The sequence below is a fragment of the Mauremys mutica genome, chromosome 7 (assembly GCF_020497125.1).
Source record: "Mauremys mutica isolate MM-2020 ecotype Southern chromosome 7, ASM2049712v1, whole genome shotgun sequence".
In the NCBI taxonomy this organism is placed as follows: Eukaryota; Metazoa; Chordata; order Testudines; family Geoemydidae; genus Mauremys; species Mauremys mutica.
This window is the reverse complement of record NC_059078.1, coordinates 46,679,242-46,699,674: the sequence shown is the minus strand read 5'-3', so window position 1 is coordinate 46,699,674 and position 20,433 is coordinate 46,679,242. Positions and strand designations below refer to the sequence as shown.

The window sequence follows — 20,433 nt, the reverse complement described above, 5'->3', positions numbered from 1 at the left end:
GATTCAAAAAAACTAGAAAGTTTACCTAAATTCAAAAATTCATATACTTGTTTTGTTAAAACATTATATGTTTGTTGTTGAAGAAAAATATCCAGAATACATAACACTGTTGTTTTAGTTAAATAAAACAATTTAAATGTCTGTCTGGTGATGTTCTCCTCATAATACAGTAACTCCTCACTTAAAGTCATCCCGATTAACGTTGTTTCATTGTTACGTTGCTGATCAATTAAAGAACATGCTTGATTAAAGTTGCACAATGCTCCCTTATAACGTTGTTTGGCAGCTGACTGCTTTGTCCACCGCTTACAAAAAGAGCAGTCTGTTGCAGCTGGCTAGTGGGGTAAAGACTTGGGGGGGGAGGAATTAGTCTCAAATCTGCCCAGGAAAGGGGGGGTTAGGGACTTGGGAAATATTTGGGGAAAGGCAAAGTTCCAAGTGGCTCTCCCCTAAGATTTGAAACACGCTTGGTGGTGGCAGCTTACTGTTAACCTAAGCTGGTAAATAAGCTTAGAGAGTCTTTCATGCAGGTCCCCACTTTTGTACCCTAAAGTTCAGAGTGGGGAGGGAACCTTGACAGGGGGCTGGAACCAGGGTGGACCAGAAGCCCCCCTATTAGCTCCCCACTCCCCTAAGTTCCCTGTGCGGCAGCTGCACAGCAGGCTATCAATTGCCGGCAGTTCAGCTGTCCCTCCCCGCACTGCCATGTGCTGCTCCTGCCCTCTGCCTTGGAGCTGCTCCTGGGAGCCTCCTGCTTGCTGAGGGGGGAGGGGGAAGAAGGGTGCTAATGTCAGGGTGTCCCCCTCCCCCCCATTTATCCCATCTCCATAGAGCAGGGGGAGGAGAGGAGAGATGCACGACAGGGCTCAGGACGGAGGGAGCTTGCTAGCAGCAGCTGCTGTTTCTACTTGCTGATCTACTTCAAAGGCATTGTAGAGTGTGAGGCTACATTAATAACAATGTGTTAACCCTTGAGGGCTCAGCCGAGTGCTAGTTCATCATTCAGCACAAAGGCATTCCCTGGGAAATATTCCACCCTCTGACTCCACCACCTCAACCAAGCTTCACAATTATCATTGCTGTGTACAGTATTAAATTGTTTGTTTAAAACTTAGTGTGTGTGTGTGTGTGTGTGTGTGTGTGTGTGTGCGCGCGCGCGCATGTGCGTGTGTGTGTTGAAAAAAATTTCCCTGGAAATTAACTCCACTATTTACATTAATTCTTATGGGGAAATTGGATTCGCTTAACATTGTTTTGCTTAAAGTCACCTTTTTTTGAGGAACAAAACTACAACATTAAGCGAGGAGTTACTGTACAGCATGGCAAGAAAATCCTCCAAATATTAATGATTAACCTGTTGAACTGGAGATAGTTTACCTCACAATGACTTCATACATATCTGCTTCAATTACCTTTGGTAAATGAAATAACCAAACAATCATTCATTTTCTGATATAGCTGTAAAACTTCCTGTTGCTTCATGTCATGAACAAGTCGACCTGGTGAGATTCCCACTTCAGGAAGATATTGCTGATGTCCAGTTGGAGAGACCATTCACGGCCACGGAAAGATCTGCTGAGGTGATTGGCCGGTTCGTTTTGTGCACCTGGCAGATATGATGCCTCCAATTGTATCAACTGGATGATGCAAAAGTTCCACAACCTGAGTTCTTCCTGGCATAGGGGAGAGGAGTGAGTACCCCATTTTTTTATACAGAACATCACCGTGGTGTTGTCTGTTAACACCGATACACATTTGCCTCAAGGTGGGTCTGAAATGTCTGACAAGCTAGGCGCATCACCTGTAGCTCCCTGACGTTGATGTGCAGCAATAGTTATGCCTGGAATCATAAACCCTGAGTCCTGAGGTTGCCCAGGTGCGCTCCACACCCAAGCACTGACGCATCTGTGACTAGTGACAGAGACAGCTGAGGTTTGGAAAAGGGTACTCCCGCACAAACTGTTTGTGGATCGAGCCACCACCGTAGGGACTCGGGAGCCCGAGGAGAAAGTGTGACCAGACTGTAGATGGTCCCTGTTTGGTCTGTACACTTGGACCAGCCATGCCTGGAGGAGACTGAGGTGCAGCCTTGCATGCTGCACCACGTAAGTGCATGCTGCCATATGCCCAAGTAATTTTAGGCAGTTCCTGACCATCGTGGTGGGGAACCAGTGGAGACCTTGTACTATGGTACTCATGGCTAAAAATGAGACAGACTGAAACGCCCTAACCTGGGTGGAGTCCTGGAGAGCCCCAATGAATTCTATCCTTTGAGTGGGAACCAGGGTCGACTTCACCACGTTGAGGATGAGACCAAGATTGCGGAACATTGTTTGTACTAGGTTCACATGGTCCTCCACCTGGGCTCGGGACCAGCACTTGATGAGCCAGTTGTCTAGGTATGGGAAGACTTGCACCTGACACTTCCAAAGGCAGGCCATCATGACCGCCATGCACTTGGTGAACACCCAAGGGGCTGACGACAAGACGAAGGGGAGGACTGTGAACTAATTGGAGTTGGTGACCACAAATCACAGAAACCATCTGTGGGACGGGGTTATGGAGACATGGAAGTACGCACCCTTCAAGTTGAGGATGGTGTACCAGTCCCCCAGATCCAGAGATAGAATGATGGAGGGCAGGGAGACCACGCGGAACTTCAGTTTCTTCATGAATTTGTTGATGTTTCGCAGGTCTAAAATGGGCCTGAGCCCACCCTTGGCCTTGGGGATTAAGTAGTAAGGAGAATAGAAACCCCTGCCCCAGAACTTCAGAGGAACCTCCTCTACCACCCCCAGCTATGGAAGCATTTGCATCTCCTACACTAGAAGTTGCTCGTGAGACAAGTCCCTGAAGAGGGATACGGAGGGGAGGTAGGAGGATGTGAGGGAACAAAATTGAAGAGAATATCCCAATTCTACCGTGCTCAGGACCCATTGGTCTGAGGTTATTTGAGCCCAGGCATGGTAGAAATGGGATAGGCAGTTAACAAAGGGAGGGGAAGGATCCAAGTATTGAACTGGTGCTCCATCCAAAAGTTTGGTTTTGAGCCTGAGGGCTGCTTAGCTGAGACCGGCCCTTGGCTGAAGAAGGACTGGGATGGGCGCCTCCTCTTGCTTCTATCCCGCTTCCTATTGTAGTCTTGTCTAGGAGGGGCAGGGTAGAAACGTTGGGTGGCCAGGGGCTTGAATGTCTTTGCGGGGCTGGTGTATGAAGCCCCTTAAGACTATGTAGCCTTGAGTCTGTCTGTTCTGCAAAGAGTCTGGAGCAGTCAAAGGGCAGGTCCTGAACTGTATTCTGGATCTTGTGCGGGAACCCTGAGATCTGTATCCAAGAGCTGTGTCTCATGGCTATGGCTGTGGCCATGGTGTGGGTGGTCGAGTCAACTGAGTCCAGGGCGGCCTGAAGAGAGGTCCTGGCCACCACCTGTCTCTCCTCCAGAACGGCTCCAAACAGGAGTCCGCTGGAAGCAATTCCTGGAATTTGACCAGAGTTTTCCAAGAATTATAAGCACAGCGGCTCAGTACTGCTTGTTGATTTGCTATGCGAAGCTGGAGCCCCCCAGTGGAGTAGACTTTCCAACAAAAGAGGTCCAGATTCTTAGCATCCTTGGATTTGGGGAGACACACCAGTTACCTACAGTGCTCTTTGTGGTTTGCTGCCTCCACCACCAGGGTCCCAGGCTGGGAATGGGTGAAGAGGTGCTCATACCCTTAGAAGGCACAAAGTACTTGCGCTCTGCTCACTTGGCTATCAGTGGGATAGAGGCAGGCGTATGCCACAGCGTCTTGGTGGTATTTTGTATGGTTTTGATGAGGGGCAGTGTAGCAGGGTGGATTCCCTGCTCCAGGGTTTTAAGGGGTTTAAAAGTGGCCTAGCAGGGCTTGAGAGCTGCTGCTCCAAAAAGCTGGGCTGATTGAGGAAGTGGCTGCAGCTGGGGGCCACGCCCCAAACTGAGGAACAGGGCCTTATAAGAAGGCAGGGAGCCAGGAGCCAAACAGTCTCTCTCTGTCTTCAGAGAGGGATGGGCCTGGCTGCTTAGCTTGAGGCTGAATACCTGAGTGCAGCAGGGCTGGGGAAGGCTGAGGAGCTGGGGAGCTCCAGCCTAGAAAGCCCCAGGCTGCGGCCTAGCAGTGGGCCAAAGGTACTGTGGGTTGCAGAGGGCAGCCCAGGGGTAGGCCAAAGCAGCAGGTCCAAACCCAACCCTGCCAATGATGAGTAGGCTGATACTGCAGTCTGCCCCAGAGGGTGGGGCTAGACAATGACTGGCAGTAGCCAAATACTGAGGCAAGGTAGGGATAGAGGGTGGGGGTTCCCTGAAACAGAAGGGGAGACCCAGAGAGAAGGGGGTTGCTGCTAGGGGGCAGCACCCCATGTGGAAGGGCACCGGGTCCAGGGAGGGACACGGGGGGCCTACGAACAGGTGGATCACCAGCCTGCAGAGGGTGCTCCAGCGCTGGACTGAGCTAATTCGCAGAGCAACCAGTAGGAGGCGCCGCAGGGGTGAGTCGACCCGTTTACAGGCAGAGCCACCCTCAAGGGCCCTTCTGGGACCAGAGTATCCACCATGCGATCTGTGTTCTCAGAGATCTCTTCTGCCGGCAAGTTCAAGTTCTGGGCCACCCTCCTGAGTGTCCATAGCAGGCAGAGTGATGGAGGTGGCTGCTACTGGAGAGGACGAAGATGACACCCTCAGATGCACTTGGTCCTCTTGCCCTTACGGCTCAGGGGGATCCTCTTGGGCCACTTGAGAGGTGCAGGAAGTGGTAGTAGCACCTGGTGCCACAGCCACTTCGGTGCTGGTGCTGACCTTCTCATCAGCCTGGGCTTGAGCATCCCTATGCTGGGAGGCTCCCAGGCTACAGACATGGCCGATGGAGGAATTCACGCCTCCGACACCAACGACAGGGCCCTGGAACCCGGACCCTGGACTTGGTGGTAGGCCCACGGTGTCCAAATGGCCATTGTGTCGATCCCTGCCCTTGCGGAGGCCAGGATATTACAGGCACGGGCTGTCCCTTGTCTTGTCCAAGGCAGTGCCGGGAGTGATGCCAGCTCCACCTGGCAGCTGGTACCATGCGGAGTGCCCCAAGGGTCAGTCCTGGGGCCAGTTTTGTTCAATAACTTCATTTAATGATCTGGAGGATGCTGAGGGTGCAATCCACACCAAGTTTGCAGATGACACTAAACTGGGAGGAGTGGTAGGGATAGGATACAGAGGGACCTAGACAAATTAGAGGATAGGGCCAAAAGAAATCTGATGAGGTTCAACAAGAACAAGTTAAGAAGGAAGAATCCCATGCACTGCTACAGAGTGGCTAGGCAGCAGTTCTGCAGAAAAGGACCTAGGGGATACAGTGGACGAGACGCTGGATATGAGTCAACAGTGTGCCTTTGTTGCCAAGAAGGCTAACGGCATTTTGGGCTGTATAAGTAGGAGAATTGCCAGAAGATCAAGGGACGTGATCATTTCCCTCTGTTCAGCATTGGTGAGGCCTCATCTGGAGTACTGTGTCCAGTTTTGGGCCCCACACTACAAGAAGGATGTGGAAAAATTGGAAAGAGTCCAGCAGAGGGCAACAAAAATGATTAGGGGGCTGGAGCACATGACTTATAAGGAGAAGCTGAGGGAACTGGCATTGTTTAGTCTGCAGAAGAGAAGAATGAGGGGGGATTTGATAGCTGCTTTCAACTACCTGAAAGGGGGTTCCAAAGAGGATGGATCTAGACTGTTCTCAGTGGTACCAGATGACAGAACAAGGAGTAATGGTCTCAAGTTGCATTGGGGGAGGTTTAGGTTGGATATTAGGAAAAATCTTTTGACTAGGAGGGTGGTGAAGCACTGGAATGGGTTACCTAGGGAGGTGGTGGAATCTCCTTCCTTAGAGGTTTTTAAGGTCAGGCTTGACAAAGCCCTGGCTGGGATGATTTAGTTGGGAATTGGTCCTGCTTTGAGCAGGGGGTTGGACTAGATGACCTCTTGAGGTCCCTTCGAACCCTGATATTCTACGATTCTATGCTTGTCAGCAGCATTTTGGCGGCGACACCTATTGATGTTGCCGCTTGTCAGCGGAATTTCGGTGGATGCTCGTCCGCCGCCACGGTCCTCCGTGGCTCATCGTCTGGTGCCCGCCAGACAAAAAAGCTTGGGGACCACTGAACTCTACTTTTAAACTATTTGCAGAGAGAAAAGAAAGAAACCACTAGGGAATCGCTTGCTAATGCAAGAGAGGAGCTGCTCCAGTGACATCACTGGCAGTAAAAAGGAACTGAAGAGGCGGCGGGTCGGCAGGGACCTATATACATGGCCATGAAGGTGCCACTCCAGGGGGCTACACAGCTGACCCGACGGGTACCACCAGGGAAAAACCTTCCAACGATCGTGGATGCAGCACGCACACACGCGCGCACACACACACACACACCCTTACTTGGAATTGACATGAACAATCACTCCAAGACGAATAAAAATGTTACAGAAAAGGGCACTATGAATGTACTAATTCTGCTACAGTAAGAACAGAAGCTACAAAAAGTGCAATAAAACCTGTTCTCACTAGACTCCCAGGCTAGATAGATTAATATTTCTAGATCAATATCCAAACTTTTCAATATTTGACTGAACCAAGCTAATCATCTCTTCAGGCTCTCCCACTGCTACTATAATTATAGGCAGTGCTTGCAGTGCAGATTATTACGATTTTATTACAGATGCGACTTGTAGTACTGAATATTATTAAGGTTGCCCGACACTTCCCAATTTAAGACTTCCCATTTTAAGACCCTGTTTTCAATTGCTTATAACTTAAACTAACTGTTTGGACTGAACTTTTCTATCCCTTGCGTCTGCCTAAGTCTGGGTGCTGGTTGTGGTTGTTTAATTTCAGCTAAAATGATTCAGAAACTTTTGAGAAAGAGGCTAGGGAATCACACATTGTTTCTCCCATGTTTCAAAATTCAAGTGACCATTTCTTTGAAAACCTCTAGCACTCCCATGCTTTAGAGCAGAAACTTGAAATTTCGCAGGGGGTGGCCTTTGTGTTAGCAATGAGCCTTTTGCCAATTGCTTGGCCCAAATTTGGCCAAGCAATACGTCTTTGAAAAAAAAAATCACAGTTCTCACACTCTCACCAGAGACTTAGATTCTTCCAACTAAATTCCCTGAAGATTCTGTCTGCACTGAGCATGCTTCAGACCAGGACTCAGCAGAACTGTACCTGCTAGAGAGCATGCCAAGTCCAGCTATCTGAACTAACAGCAAGGAGGCTGGCTCTACAGAGTTTTCCATGATTCCCTGCTGGGTAGAGACAGGGTGGAGGAGTAAGTTGCCTGATGTGAATGCAAAGGGGACAAGAGCTAGACATGCAGTGGGGAAGGAGTTATAGATTGGGGCAAGGAGCCTGGGGTGGAGAGACTAGGAGTGGAGGATAGTAAGGGGGGGGAAGAAGGAGGAAACTGGTATGGGGGTGGAGAGATTAGGACTGGGACCCGGGGGGAGATTGGGACTGGGAACCAATAGGTGGGGGCAGGTTAGACTGGATGAAGAGGTAGGGGGACACTATGACTGAGGGTCAGTGGGTCAGGGAAAGGAGATGGGAGGAATGTGAGACCAATTTGATAAAGAACTGAGATATAGGGGGAGACCTGGTACTGCCTGAGCAAAAAGACTGGGACAAAGAGTAGCAGAGTAACAGGAGAGACACGATACTGAGTTTGGATGAGGAGCCCATTGAGGAAGCCAGTGGGGATAGGGAACGTGCGGGAGGTGGGGGGGAGAGACTAGGGCTGGAATGGGGAGTTTGGAGGGGAGAGACTAAGACTTGCTTGGCAAGGAAACCGGTATGAGAAGCCTGGAGACTTGGACTGGCTAGGTGAAAAGGGTGGAGCTGGAATGAGAAACCAGCAATAGAGACAAGACAGAATTGGGAAAAGGAGAGGTTGGCAGGGATGGGACTGAAGGTGTCACTCTTGAGGGTAAAAGGCAGAACAGACTGTGCCAACTAGAACACACTCCCTTCCAGAGCCTGGAATGGAACCCGATTACCAAGTTTCATCATTCCTCTGCTGTCGGCAAGTATCTCCAAACTCCATTGGCAAAAGGTGTCAAGTTCCCTCTACTGCATGACCACACAGAGAATGACAACCTAAGGTTGCTATCAGTTACTCCTTTAGCTGAGGTGGCAGAGGGTGTGATGTATTTAACAGTCCCAATCCTGTTGATGATCCATGTATGTGGATTCTTTTCCTCCATTCTATATGATGCTAAACAAGTCACTTACACCAACCTTTTCACAGGCTGTCACTAACTTAGTCCACATTTTCTGAGTGCCTAACTTGAGACCCTGCAGTCTGACTTGTAGAAGTGCTGAGCATTAACTACTGCAACTGAAACCAATCAGAAGCTGAGCTCCAAGCAAATGAAGTGCTATAAAATGCTAAATACTCTGAAAAATCAGGTTCTAGGTGTCTCAAATTGGGCACCCAAAATTAGTGGATACTTTTAGCCTTAATCTCTCTCAGTGCCTCAATTCCCCATCTGCAAAATGGGAATAATAATCCTCCCTCATCTCACAGGGGAGTTGTAAAAATATATTCATTCATATTGATGAAGCACTCAGACATCGTAGTGACGAGTGCCATAGAAAAGCCCATGTGGAAATTAACAATTCTGTCTTCAGAGCTGGGTTTCAATAGTGTGCAGTAAATAAGCCATGGGGCCACACAACAAACAATAGCGAAAACAGTATCAAATAGCTGCTCATTAAGCAGGCACTTTCCATTCTGTTTGTCTACTGAGGCTCATATCGTCTGTCCCAATCTGCTCACCTTCTCACTCCCAAACTCCCTTCTGTTCTCTGCTCCTCTCTCTCCCATCTTCACCCCTGCTACTCAACACCCTGACTTCCACAGCTCCCCTCTGTTCCTCAGCCTCTACTTTCAAGTCAACTTGCTTGATCATTCTCTTCCATTCTGCCACTACAGAAGCAGAAGCATTGAGAGCAAAGGAGAGAGTCTCCCTGCTCTTACTTCTGGTGCCTGGTGCCACAGTGTCCCTTTGCTGCCAGGAGGCGCAATTGCAGGTAAAGTCCTGCATGGCTCCTGCAGTCCTAGGATACAGCATGCTCAGTCGCTCTGTCAGGATGGCACAGACAACCTTGCCAGTACATAGGAGCTCTGTAGTGGTGGTGGAGCACATTTTGTACAGACTGAATCTTCAGAACCTTTAACAAAACTCTACTAATCATGTCCAAACTGTGATTTTCCAGGGACTTATAAACATGGCCAAATTTGAGAAGATTTTCACTGGGACAAAAGATCACTCTGACACCAGAGTGACCCCTTTACGAAATTTCAAACATCTGCTGCAAAGCATGGACGTGCTAAAGCAGGGGTTCTCAAACTAGGCGTCAGGACCCCATAGGGGGTGGTAAGGTTATTACATGGGGGGGTCACAAGCTGTCAGCCTCCACCCCAAACCCCGCTTTGCCTCCAGCATTTATAATGGTGTTAAATATATTAAAAAGTGTTTTTAATTTATATGCAGGGGGTCACACTCAGAGGCTTGCTATGTGAAAGGAGTCACCAGTACAAAAGTTTGAGAATCCCTGTGCTAGAGTATATCAAAGAAAGAGTTGAGAATTTTTTTAATGTGAGCAAAACTATGTATTTTTCCCTCACCTTGGTGTAAGAAATGGCTAAAACATTTTAGCTGAAAAAACATTCAACCCGAGAGAAACAACTGACATGGGAAATATGAGTCTGAACGGTTTATGTTTGGCAAAGTTATAAGAAACTGAAAACAAGGTCTCATAATGGAAAGTGTTGCATCTTCAACAGGCATAGCTACCAGCTTTGCCTACAATTAGTTGTGTACACACAATTTTAAATACAGTCATACCAAAAAAATGGCTACTTTTCTCTACTTTTCACAGTATCCCTAGAAAAGATGGCAAGATTCAAAATACACAGCTGCTCAGCATCAAGAAAATATACCAGGGCCGCCCAGAGGATTCCGGGGGCCCGGGGTCTTCGGCGGCAGGGGGCCCCGCTTTGGCGGTAAGTCGGCGGCGGGGGGTCCTTTCGTTCCGGGACCCCCCGCCGCCGAATTACCGCCGAAGCGGGACCTGCTGCCGAAGTGCAGCCCCCACCGCGGGTCTTCGGGGCACTTCGGCGGCGGGTCCCGGAATGGAAGGACCCCTCGCCGCCGACTTACCGCCGAAGCGGGGGCCCCCGCCGCCGAAGACCCCGGAGAGGAAGGACCCCCAGCCAGCGAAGACCGGGAGCGAAGAAGCTCCGGGGGCCCGGGCCCCACGAGACTTTTCCGGGGCCCCCGGAGTGAGTGAAGGACCCTGCTCCAGGGGCCCCGAAAAACTCTCGTGGGGGCCCCTGCAGGGACCGGGGCCTCGGGCAAATTGCCCCACTTGCCCCCCCCCTCTGGGCGGCCCTGAAATATACAAGCCATCCACGCAGAGATCAAAATCTAGCAGAAAGGCAATATACATAGGAGCTAAAAATAAACTAGTTCAACAATTTAAAAAAAACCTCACTGAAGTACTAAAATGAAGAATTTTCAAGGAAAAAAAATAAAGGAGGAAAAATCCCTTTCCACTGAAATACAAACTTGAAGCAGATTCTTCCATAGGTTTTCCCAACAAGAGTGACTTCACCAGGAAAGTCAATAGTGAACACATACATTTTAACCATACAGAAATACTGGAAAGGTAGAAATGCTGCTTGGAATTACTTTATCTGATTTACTCCCACTTTATGCAATCTGTTTCTGAGGCACTGTGTTGGTTACCTAGGAAACTGGTAAGTTTGAATGGTTCTTGTGTCAGAACTGTGAACACAGATTTATGCAGTGTACAATGTAACAATAAATGCACAAGTAAATGAAATGCTTGACAACTTAGTGGAGTTTTATCAGAAGAAAAATGTAATTGAACACTATGTATGTTATATTTTTGAAAAAAAAAACCCAAAAAATTCATTAGACACTAGTGTTCATTAATATACTTTTACAAATTACACTGAAAATTACAGTATTTTAAACTAAAGCCAGTTGAATGTTGGAAATAGCTTGTGTCTTTGTATACTTAAGCATACATGAACTCACACAAAAATTCACAGCCAGCATAAAGAGCCCTCCTAGTGCAAAATTTCCTTGATTAGACTATAAAATCTGTGAAATATAAAACGTTAAAAATATTCTCCCCCAATTAGGTTTATTTTAAAAATTCTCTTATTTATATTATGATAAAGTGAATTTATTTAAATTTGTTAAAAAAAATCCTGAATTAAGAATTGTACAGGCTTTTTTAGGCATTTGGGCTTTTTTGAAAAAAAGTCAAAATGGATGCAGCCTACATGTATGCAGGTGGAAAGGGTCTCTGAACCTTTGGGATGACTAAGAAGCAATGTTTACCAATTCAGAAGAGAATTCAGTACAATTATGTATGCCAAAATAATTGTAAATGGAAGTGGAGTCTTAAGAGTGATGGAGAAAATGGGTTAGGGCTGCAACAGCAAGGTGGAAAGCCCTCATTCTCAAATTATTTTTAAAAATAGAGACTGTATTTACACTTACCTTTACATTGGGCTTCTTAATGGAAACTCCTCTGTACCAGCCTAAAACAGGACAAAATATACTGTATTAAATTGTGGCATTGCATTTCTTTATACTGAAATAATCTGACTGCCGCTGGCAAAACAGTCCAAATGCTGAGGTAATCATTTATTCCTGAGGGCATTTTGCACCAAAAAATTCTGTGCCAACAGAATTAAAATTCTGCACACAATATTTTAAAATTCTGCAAAATTCTGCAAATATTATTTCTCAAATAAATGTGGAAGCTCCAGCATAGCACTGGAGAGCACAGGCCACTAGCTGCACAGAAGTGGGAGATCACTGTACAGTTACTCCCCCCCACCCCCCTGGGACACAGACTCAGCGGGGAGGCTGCACCCAACCCTGACACAGTGCAAGGATTGGGCTGGTGCCTCAACGCCAGGTGCACCAGGTGTGGGCAGGCTGGCTCACCAAGACAGTATCCAAGTGTGGAGGGGCTTAGTGTTGGGGGATCCAGGTGTGGGTTGAGAGGATTCTCTGTGAGGTAATCTGGGTGCAGGCGACTCAGTGGGGGATCTGGATGCACAGGGACTTGTTGAGGGGTTCTGGGTGCAATGGTAATGGGACTCTGTAGGGGGTACAGGTGAAGGTGGTTGGGGGTCAGCAGGGGGGAATTTCTGGGTGTGGGTGTATAGAGCTCGTCAGGGGAGTCTGGGTGTGTGGGACTCAGTGGGGTGGGGATCCAGGTGCAACTGGTTGGGGCTCGGTGGGGTGGGGATACAGGTCTGGGTGGCTCATCGGGGTGGTCCAGGCAGTGATGAGCTGCCAAAATCTTAACAACCGGTTCCCTATAAAAAGTTCTGATTTAAGGGGGGGGAAGCGGGGGAGGGGCCAGAGAGAGATCATCGTGGGGCCGGAGGCCCCTGCAGGGCCTGGGCTAATTGCCCCACTTGCCCCCTCCCCTCTCCTCTGGCCAGCCCTGGAGCTTGCAGCAGCCCCCCCACACACACACCTTGCTGGGCCATTCAAAAAGTGGCAGCAGGACGACTCCAGAGCTCAGCTGAGCTGCCCAGCTGATGCCGGCAGCTGGCCACGCTGCAGCTGGCGGGAAGCGGGGGAAGGGCTGCGGGAGCCTCAGCCTCCCCAGCTGGGAATCCTAGGAGCAACAGGATGGTCCGGCCCACAGACCAGAGTTCTTTGCCCACCCTCTGGCCCTTTAACAACCGGTTCTCCACGGCGGTCTAATTTTAGCAACCGGTTCTTGAGAACCTGTGGGAACCTGCTCCAGCTCACCACTGGGTCCAGGTGCAGGGGGAGTGGGACCCATCAGGGTGGGTTCTAAGTGCAGGGGGGTGAGGCTCGGTGAGAGGGTCTGGGTATGTCGGGGTCTGGATTCCTGGGGGTTGGGCAGATGGAGGAGCAGCTCCCTGTACAGGGATCCCTCCCCCTACAGCTGAAGTGCAATGGGTGCAGGAAGCACATTCCCCTCCAGAACTGGAATTGAACCCAGGATTCCTGAATCTTAAAAATAATTATAAAACCCGAAGTTTGTCTCTCATACATCTCTAGAGATATGTCTACACAGATAACAGTCTTCAACTGCTACCTGTTAATCTGTGGGTATGTACATATCCATTATGATAAAGTCTATAACTATATGATCCTATACTATTGTTTCAATAAGACCCCTGCCTCATTCAGTGCACAGAATGGACAGTGATCAGGGAATGAATCAGGGATGTGTACTGAATAAGGCTGTTGTCTGTAGGACTCATGCCTCAGTGTTGTGGGAGTTAGAAGGTGTATAGTGAAAGAGGTGGTATAATTGCAGATTATCATAATGGATAGGCACAAAGAGTAAATTAATGAATCACAGACAACCTTAATTCCGGCATTTCCTAACTACTGAGATCTTGACTTTGCAACCTTAAGATTCTTTTTCTGTTATTTTTGTATATTATTATTACTGTAGTATTGAGGTTCTCTCTTTTTAAAATAATCTCTTCTTATAAAAACGTACACACAGCAAATTTTTAAATAATCAGCAATTCTAATATACTATTACTGTTATTAATCATTTGTATTATGGCTGCATGTAAAAGCCTCATTCAATATCAGGGCCTAAAAATGCTTGGCATTTTACAAACACCAATAAAGAGGAGGCCCCTGCCCTGGATTATAAAATGTTCCCAGTCTCTACTATGATAGTATGTTAAAGAATCAAAAATAAATATTCATACCCAGTTCCTCTGACCAAAAAAAAAAAATATTACAGAATTAATTATGGCATCAATACTGACTCCATAGTTGAGACTGAGTTGATTCTAGCACATAAAGGAGGCATACAGGTTTGTTATGGACAGAAAAACAAAGCATATCCTCTTTAAAATTATAGCAGTTCACGTACAGAATAATTTTTGACAGTTTACAAGTAAATCTTTTAATTACTTAGGAATGAAAAATAATTAAAAATGGGTCCTTTAAGAAATTAAGTACCCAGTGTCAGACCTTTGCCTCTAATAATCTCAGTAACAGAATAAAAGACTTTTCAAATTTCTCATACAAGTAAAACTAACTGAAATGTTACACATAGGCCATATTTGATTTTTTTCTTATTAATGGCCATTTTCCCCATTACTTTTCATAACTGAAAGTTTCTCTTTCAGAAAAGGCTAAAGGATACAATAGTCTGCCACAGAGAATTTCACAAAGAACAGCCATTTTTCAAAACAGTTGCCATTTCTCAGTGTTCTCAACAGTCCGGAAGCTACAACAGCCTTCAGATGGATGACATTTTGAGAAGCGTTTCTCTTATTCATTTTTCTCAATGACTCTTCCCTTGGACTGTGTGTAAAACCATCAAGGGAAAAGACCCTGAAGATCAGAAAGTTTAAAATAGCCATCTCTCTAAAGGGACACTGACTGATATATCACTCCAACAACTGCCCAAAGATAGGCTGTAACCTTGCTGAGGCTTTTTACAAAAATTCCATATCAATTATTGCCAATTACATGACATCAAAAATCATGAGAACCCAAAAATCATGAGATTGAATTTTTTTAAAAAATTAATGGATTTGGGAGCCAAACTGTGTTTTTTAGTCAGTCTTTTGACTTTCCAACTCCCCTCTGCTATTCTGCCAGGGTGTGAGAGAGAGAATATCAGATTGAAAAGTCAACCCTTAACTAACATTAAAATTTACTACACCCCCTCTCCCTGGCTTCTAGGATGGTGACTCTACTTACTCGCTCCATACCCCTAAGATGGGGAACAGCCATCCATTTCCCATCATAGCCTTGCCTCTACCCTCTGAGTTTCCCCCTTTTCCATCATATTCCCCTCCTCAATCTTCCTCTGTGATCTGCCCTTGCATTCTCCTGCCTCCTGTCCAATCACCTGCATGTTCATAAATCAGGCACACAAAAAATCAAATGAACAATGAACATCCAAGAAAGGATATTTTATTGCTACAAACCACAAAGAACTCTCCTTATGTATCAAGTTTTCCAAATATTTTATAATAAAGATTTATGTGAGCTGCAAAGATCTTTACATGCAAGAATGTCTTTAAAACATAATCTCCTTGCTAACTGCAGAAAATCTCTAACGCAAGCAGAGTTTCCTATAACTCACTCAGCGCAGTACTTTTATTTGTAATCTTAATTTAAAAAAAATAATTCTCTCACATTCAAAGCATTTCAAAAATAATTTAAACCATTCTACATTGTTGTACAATTTAGATAATTGTGTTAATATATAAGTTATGTAGTTATAACAAATTAAGAGTTTTTAAAAACATCATAATTAACTGTCTAAATAACTGTTGAGTGAAGTTTAACACACTCTGGCCAAAATGCCCAGGTTTATTAATCCAACATTTTTATGAACCAAAAGCATACCTTGCAGTTATAATTACTATAAAAGCAATGAATGACAGATAGGCAGGAAAAGACAACAGCCAGTTATATTTTCTTAGAGGGCAGGCAGGTCATGATGGATTTCTCCTACGATCCTCCAACTACCCCCTTACCTTCTAGCATCTGTCTTCAAACCAATTTCAAATTACATACCCATATCTATCCTCCAACAAACATTAAGAATTATGTCTTATATAACTCATACACTATGAATTCACAAGCTTAGATGTACAAATTTTTTGCTATCTCATTATCTCCACATTATCATCTCTTTTCCAAATGGTTTACTTCCATTGTTCACACATTGATCATGCATGCTGACCAGGCCATCTACCCCTTACTCAATGCTGGGACTTTCCTGTTTTTCTGTAATCGCCATTTGTCAGTATATTTTGTATATCCATTGAATATGCATTTGTCAGTACATTTCTGTGGTCAGAACATTACCCTTGTCCTATACAGCAGCTATAATCATTGTGCAAGCTTACATAAGGGCAAGTCAACAAGACAACACCCATGCCGAGCCAAGACTAGATCAAAGTCAACCAGCCTAGCATAAGTATTATCTTGGTCTGTCCAAACTTATTCCCTATACATGCCCCATACTTGTGATGTTTCCAACATTGCTAAAAATCAGTGTGGATAAAAATAGATTTTTTTAATTTTTAAAAATCAGATTATTGTATTTAAATATCAGATTTTTACAATTATTTAAATTATAAGTTTTTCCTTTTAAAAATAAACTGCATAAAATGAAATCTGAATTTAGGGCAAAGTATGTTAAGGCCTACATTTATTGCAATCTCTTAAAACATTTAAATAAAAAAATAAATATGCTGAATCCATGAGGCTCTATCAAAAATGTTGAGTTAAAGGCTTCCTTTCTATGTAAAGAAATAATCATGGAAAAACATCTAACTTTTGAGGTTAAGCTTTATAAACATGGCACAAAAGGTCATGTATTGTATTAAGGCCTTGATGCAGTGGGGGACTGAGAGGCTGTGCTAGGGGGTGCAAGAGACTGGCAAAGTCATCACAGTTTCTTGGACCCAACCTCTGATTCCAGGAGACACCATCAAGTATCTCATCAAGTTCATCCATTGAGACCATGTGTGTGGTCTCGTACTCCCATTTTATAGCTTCTCCCTACCTGAGCTCTGACTGGCTCAGTTCTCAAATTATGAATATTTATACTCCAACCAACATGGAAACTTATGCTTCAGTGCATGGAAAAACATTGATCTGCACAGTAACTACCAGCCCTTGCTTCTCAATAGTTCTGGGCCCTTTGAGTAAATGGCCTTGCTCTGTCCCCTTCCATGTGTACACGGACAGAGAGACAAAAAAAATCCATTAAATTCTTCACAGCCTCCCTCTCTGTAAATAAAATACTGGAATGCAAAAGGCACGTGGGTTACACAAGCAGAAGTCTTGCGTGGTTGTTGTTCATTTTTGTTTTTCTGGGGGTAAGGGTGTGTGTGTGTGAGAGAGTTATGAAATAAGGTGGAAAGAACAGAGCGTACAACCAGAAAGGAGCAACATTGGTGTCAAAAGCAGGACACTGTAGGGAAAAAGTAGTAACATTCTTCCGAGTGAAGCTTCTAGTGTTGATTTCAAAACCTGTGTAGTGGAGAAAAGAACTGCCATGGTCGTAGGTCATAAAAAAGACCCTCTTTGGGAATATTTTCAATAAATTTCTGTACCTTTATGTGAAAAAGGAACACGTTCAGGGGCTGGTTCCAACACATCGCCTCCTTCATCAGGTGAACTTTTAGGCAGAAGTCCTCTGCTTCTTTGTACTGGTGGGTACAAGGTACAAACTGGACATTTGTCCCTCATGTGTCTTTCCCCCTAGGCAGATTAAACAGCTTTTGTACCTGTCCATGACAGGGAAAATCACCATGCAGGTGGCACACTACTTGAAACCTGTTGATTTTTTCATAATACATTCCCAGATCACTACACTAAATACTTACAACGAACTAAACTATCTATAACTATATACACCAAGCTTTTCAGAAAACGCTGGCTAACCAATGTAAATAGCTATGTGGCGCTCCGACTCTCACCATTGGTAGTGAAAAGGAACCAAGAAGGAGATATACCCCTTTTATAGCCCCAGCACAACTCACAAAAAGTTGTGGCCATGGTGCGGGTGGTTGAGTCAACTGAGTCCAGGGTGGCCTGAAGAGAAGTCCTGGCCAGCACCTGTCCCTCCTCCAGAACGGGAGGTAGGCTCCTGACATCGTGATGTCATGGGACATACACCAGTTCCATAGCCTCATTGCTTCTGTACAAGGGGAGGGTGCCCTGGCTCACTCTTGTTGATTTATGTAGTACATGCAGACTATGTTGTCTGTTAGAACTCTCATGTGTGATCCTTTAATCAATGCCAGGAAGTGGGTGCAGGCATTCCTAACGGCTCTGAGCTTAAGGAGATTGATGTGAAGGAACATCTCTGTGGGTGACCACTTGCTTTGTGTGGTGAGGTTGTTTAGATGTGCACATCACTCTGCATGATGAATCAGTGATGAGAAGCAACAATGGGTGAAGTTGCGAGAAGGGAATCCCTCTGCAAACATTGGCCGGGTCTTTCCACCAATCTAAGGAGTTTTTGATCCTGGAGGGTAGTGACAGGGGTTTTTCTAACCTGTCCCTGTTTGGTCTGTAAACTGAGCTGTACCACATCTGAAGGCATCGCACATGAAGCCAGGCATGTGGTATTACTGCTGTGCTCACTGCCATATGCCCCAAGAATTGGAGGCAATGTCTGGCTGATATTTGTGGGCTCTATAAGTGTAACCAGGAAGAGAAATCTTTGTTGAGGTAGAAGAGTTCTGGCCTTTAGTGAGTCGAGGTCTGCACCTATGAATTCCTGGTGCTGTACTGGAACAAGGGTTGAATTCTGGGCATTGATCTGTAGGCCCAATTCTGTAAAAGGGCATACTTTAGCCTTGGTGACTTCCTGAGCCTCCAGGAGAGATGGGGCTCTCAGGAGACAATCGTCCAGATAAGGGTAAATCAGGATTCCTTGGGAGCGTAATTGCATGGCTACTATTGAGAGAACCTTGGACAATACTTTCAGGGCCAATGATAGTCTTCGACGCCTCGCAAACTCCTGCCTCGGTCTTGGTGGGGGGTAAGGACGCTGAGGCTGAGAGTGGAAGAGTCTGGGGGGTATGCATCCCGAGGGAACGCATAATCACCCGATTGTCTTTCAGACTTTGAAGCCTGGAATCTGTCTTTTCAGAAAATAGGCCCTTGCCATCGAATGGGAGGTCCTGAAGCATATACTGGAGCTCAGGTGGGAGGCCCGACGCCTGAAGCCACGAAATACGTTGCATCGCTATACCGGATGCGACCGTACGAGCAGCCGAGTCTGCAGCGTCCAGCGAGGCCTGGAGCGAGGTACGGGCCACCTTTTTGTCTTCCTCCGACAATGCTGAAAACTCTTGTCTGGAGTCCTGAGGCAGGAGCTCAGAGAACTTGCTCACTGACTGCCAGGTGTTATAATTGTACCTGCTTAGCAGGGCCTGCTGGTTTGCTACTCGCAGTTGGAGGCCCCCTGCGGAATAGACCTTGCGGCCCAAGAGGTCCATACGTCTGGCCTCCCTAGATTTCGGTGCGGGGGCCTGCTGTCCATGGCGCTCCCTGTCATTAACCGATTGCATGACCAATGAGGAGGGAGGGGGGTGCACATACAAGTACTCGTAGCCCTGGGAGGGCACCATGTATTTGCGCTCAACTCCTCTGGCGGTCGGTTGGATAGACGCCGGGGATTGCCAGATGGTGTCTGCTCTGGCCTGGATTGTGCGAATAAAGGGGAGCGCCACACGAGTGAGGGCCTCCGCTGTCAAAATATCAACAACCGGGTCCTCTGCCTCTGGGACTTCCTCGGCGGGCAAGTTGATATTTTGTGCAACACGCCGGAGGAGGTCCTGAAGCGAACGAAGGTCGATCGGAGGTGGACCAGATGCGGATGTGCCAGCCACTGCCTCATCCGGGGAAGAGGAAGAGGAAAGGCCCGGAACAAGTGGCTCCTGAAGTGGCTCCTGGTCCTGGGCAACATCTGGAGTCGGAGAGGCTTGGGCCTGCGGAACTGGCGCCGAAACGTCTTCAGTATCGGTCACTGGAGGCCTGCTAATCATCGCCTCTGGCATGCGATGCTCTGTAGCCACCGGGTGAGGTGGTACTGTGGGCTCGCCTTGGGCCTGATGGTACGCCCAAGGCGTCCAGAAGGGCCACTGGTGCGGTGCGTGGTCCGAGGCATGATGTCTCTGGGAACCCCTGCTATTATTGTCTGAGTCCCCATAATAGGCAGAGCCGGCGTGAGATGAGGCCGAGGCGTGCCTGGACGGCCATGGCGGAGCCGTGCTTGAATAGGGCGGGTCTGCGTAGGCAGAGCGGCCCTGCACCGTACGTCGCAGCGGAGAGCGGTGCCGGGAGTCATAGCGGTACCGCGACGGATATCGGGACCTACTACCAGCGTGGTGCCGGGAGGTCGACCTAGAGTCCCTGCGTCTCGACCTGCTACGGGAGACACAGTGCCGGGATCAGTGCCGGGAGCGGGAGCACCGGGACGGAGAGCGGGACCATGATCGGTGCCGTGAATAGGACCGGTGCCTTGATGGGTAGCGGTACCAGGACTGGGAACCGTGCCGTGACCGTGATCAGTGGCCGGATCTCGATCGTCCATGGGAGCGCGACCCGGAGCGTCGGCGCTCGACGGTGCCCTGCGAGGGGTGCCTCATCATGGCTGGCTTGCCTAGAGACCGGGGGCGGTGCCGGGGGCTGAGGCGGCCCTGGGTCCGTGAGGGCAATCAGGTCTCTCACTGTTGCGAAAGTCTCCGGCGTAGAGGGCACAATAAGCTCTACCGCGGCGGGTGCCGGGGAGTCAACGGGCACCGGACTCAACGGCCTCTGAGAGGCCGGAATCGATGGTGCAG

At 47.2% G+C, this 20,433-nt stretch overlaps 1 protein-coding gene across 1 annotated transcript in view; it reads right to left on the bottom strand.

The window, feature by feature from the left end:
- The window catches only part of DOCK3 (dedicator of cytokinesis 3), a 641,328-nt gene that overhangs the window by 536,516 nt on the left and 84,379 nt on the right, over positions 1-20,433 (bottom strand). The window contains exon 3 of the mRNA XM_045024316.1: positions 11,588-11,628. Within this exon, the coding sequence (XP_044880251.1) occupies positions 11,588-11,628 (41 nt within the window). The remainder of the gene's footprint in view (positions 1-11,587; positions 11,629-20,433) is intronic.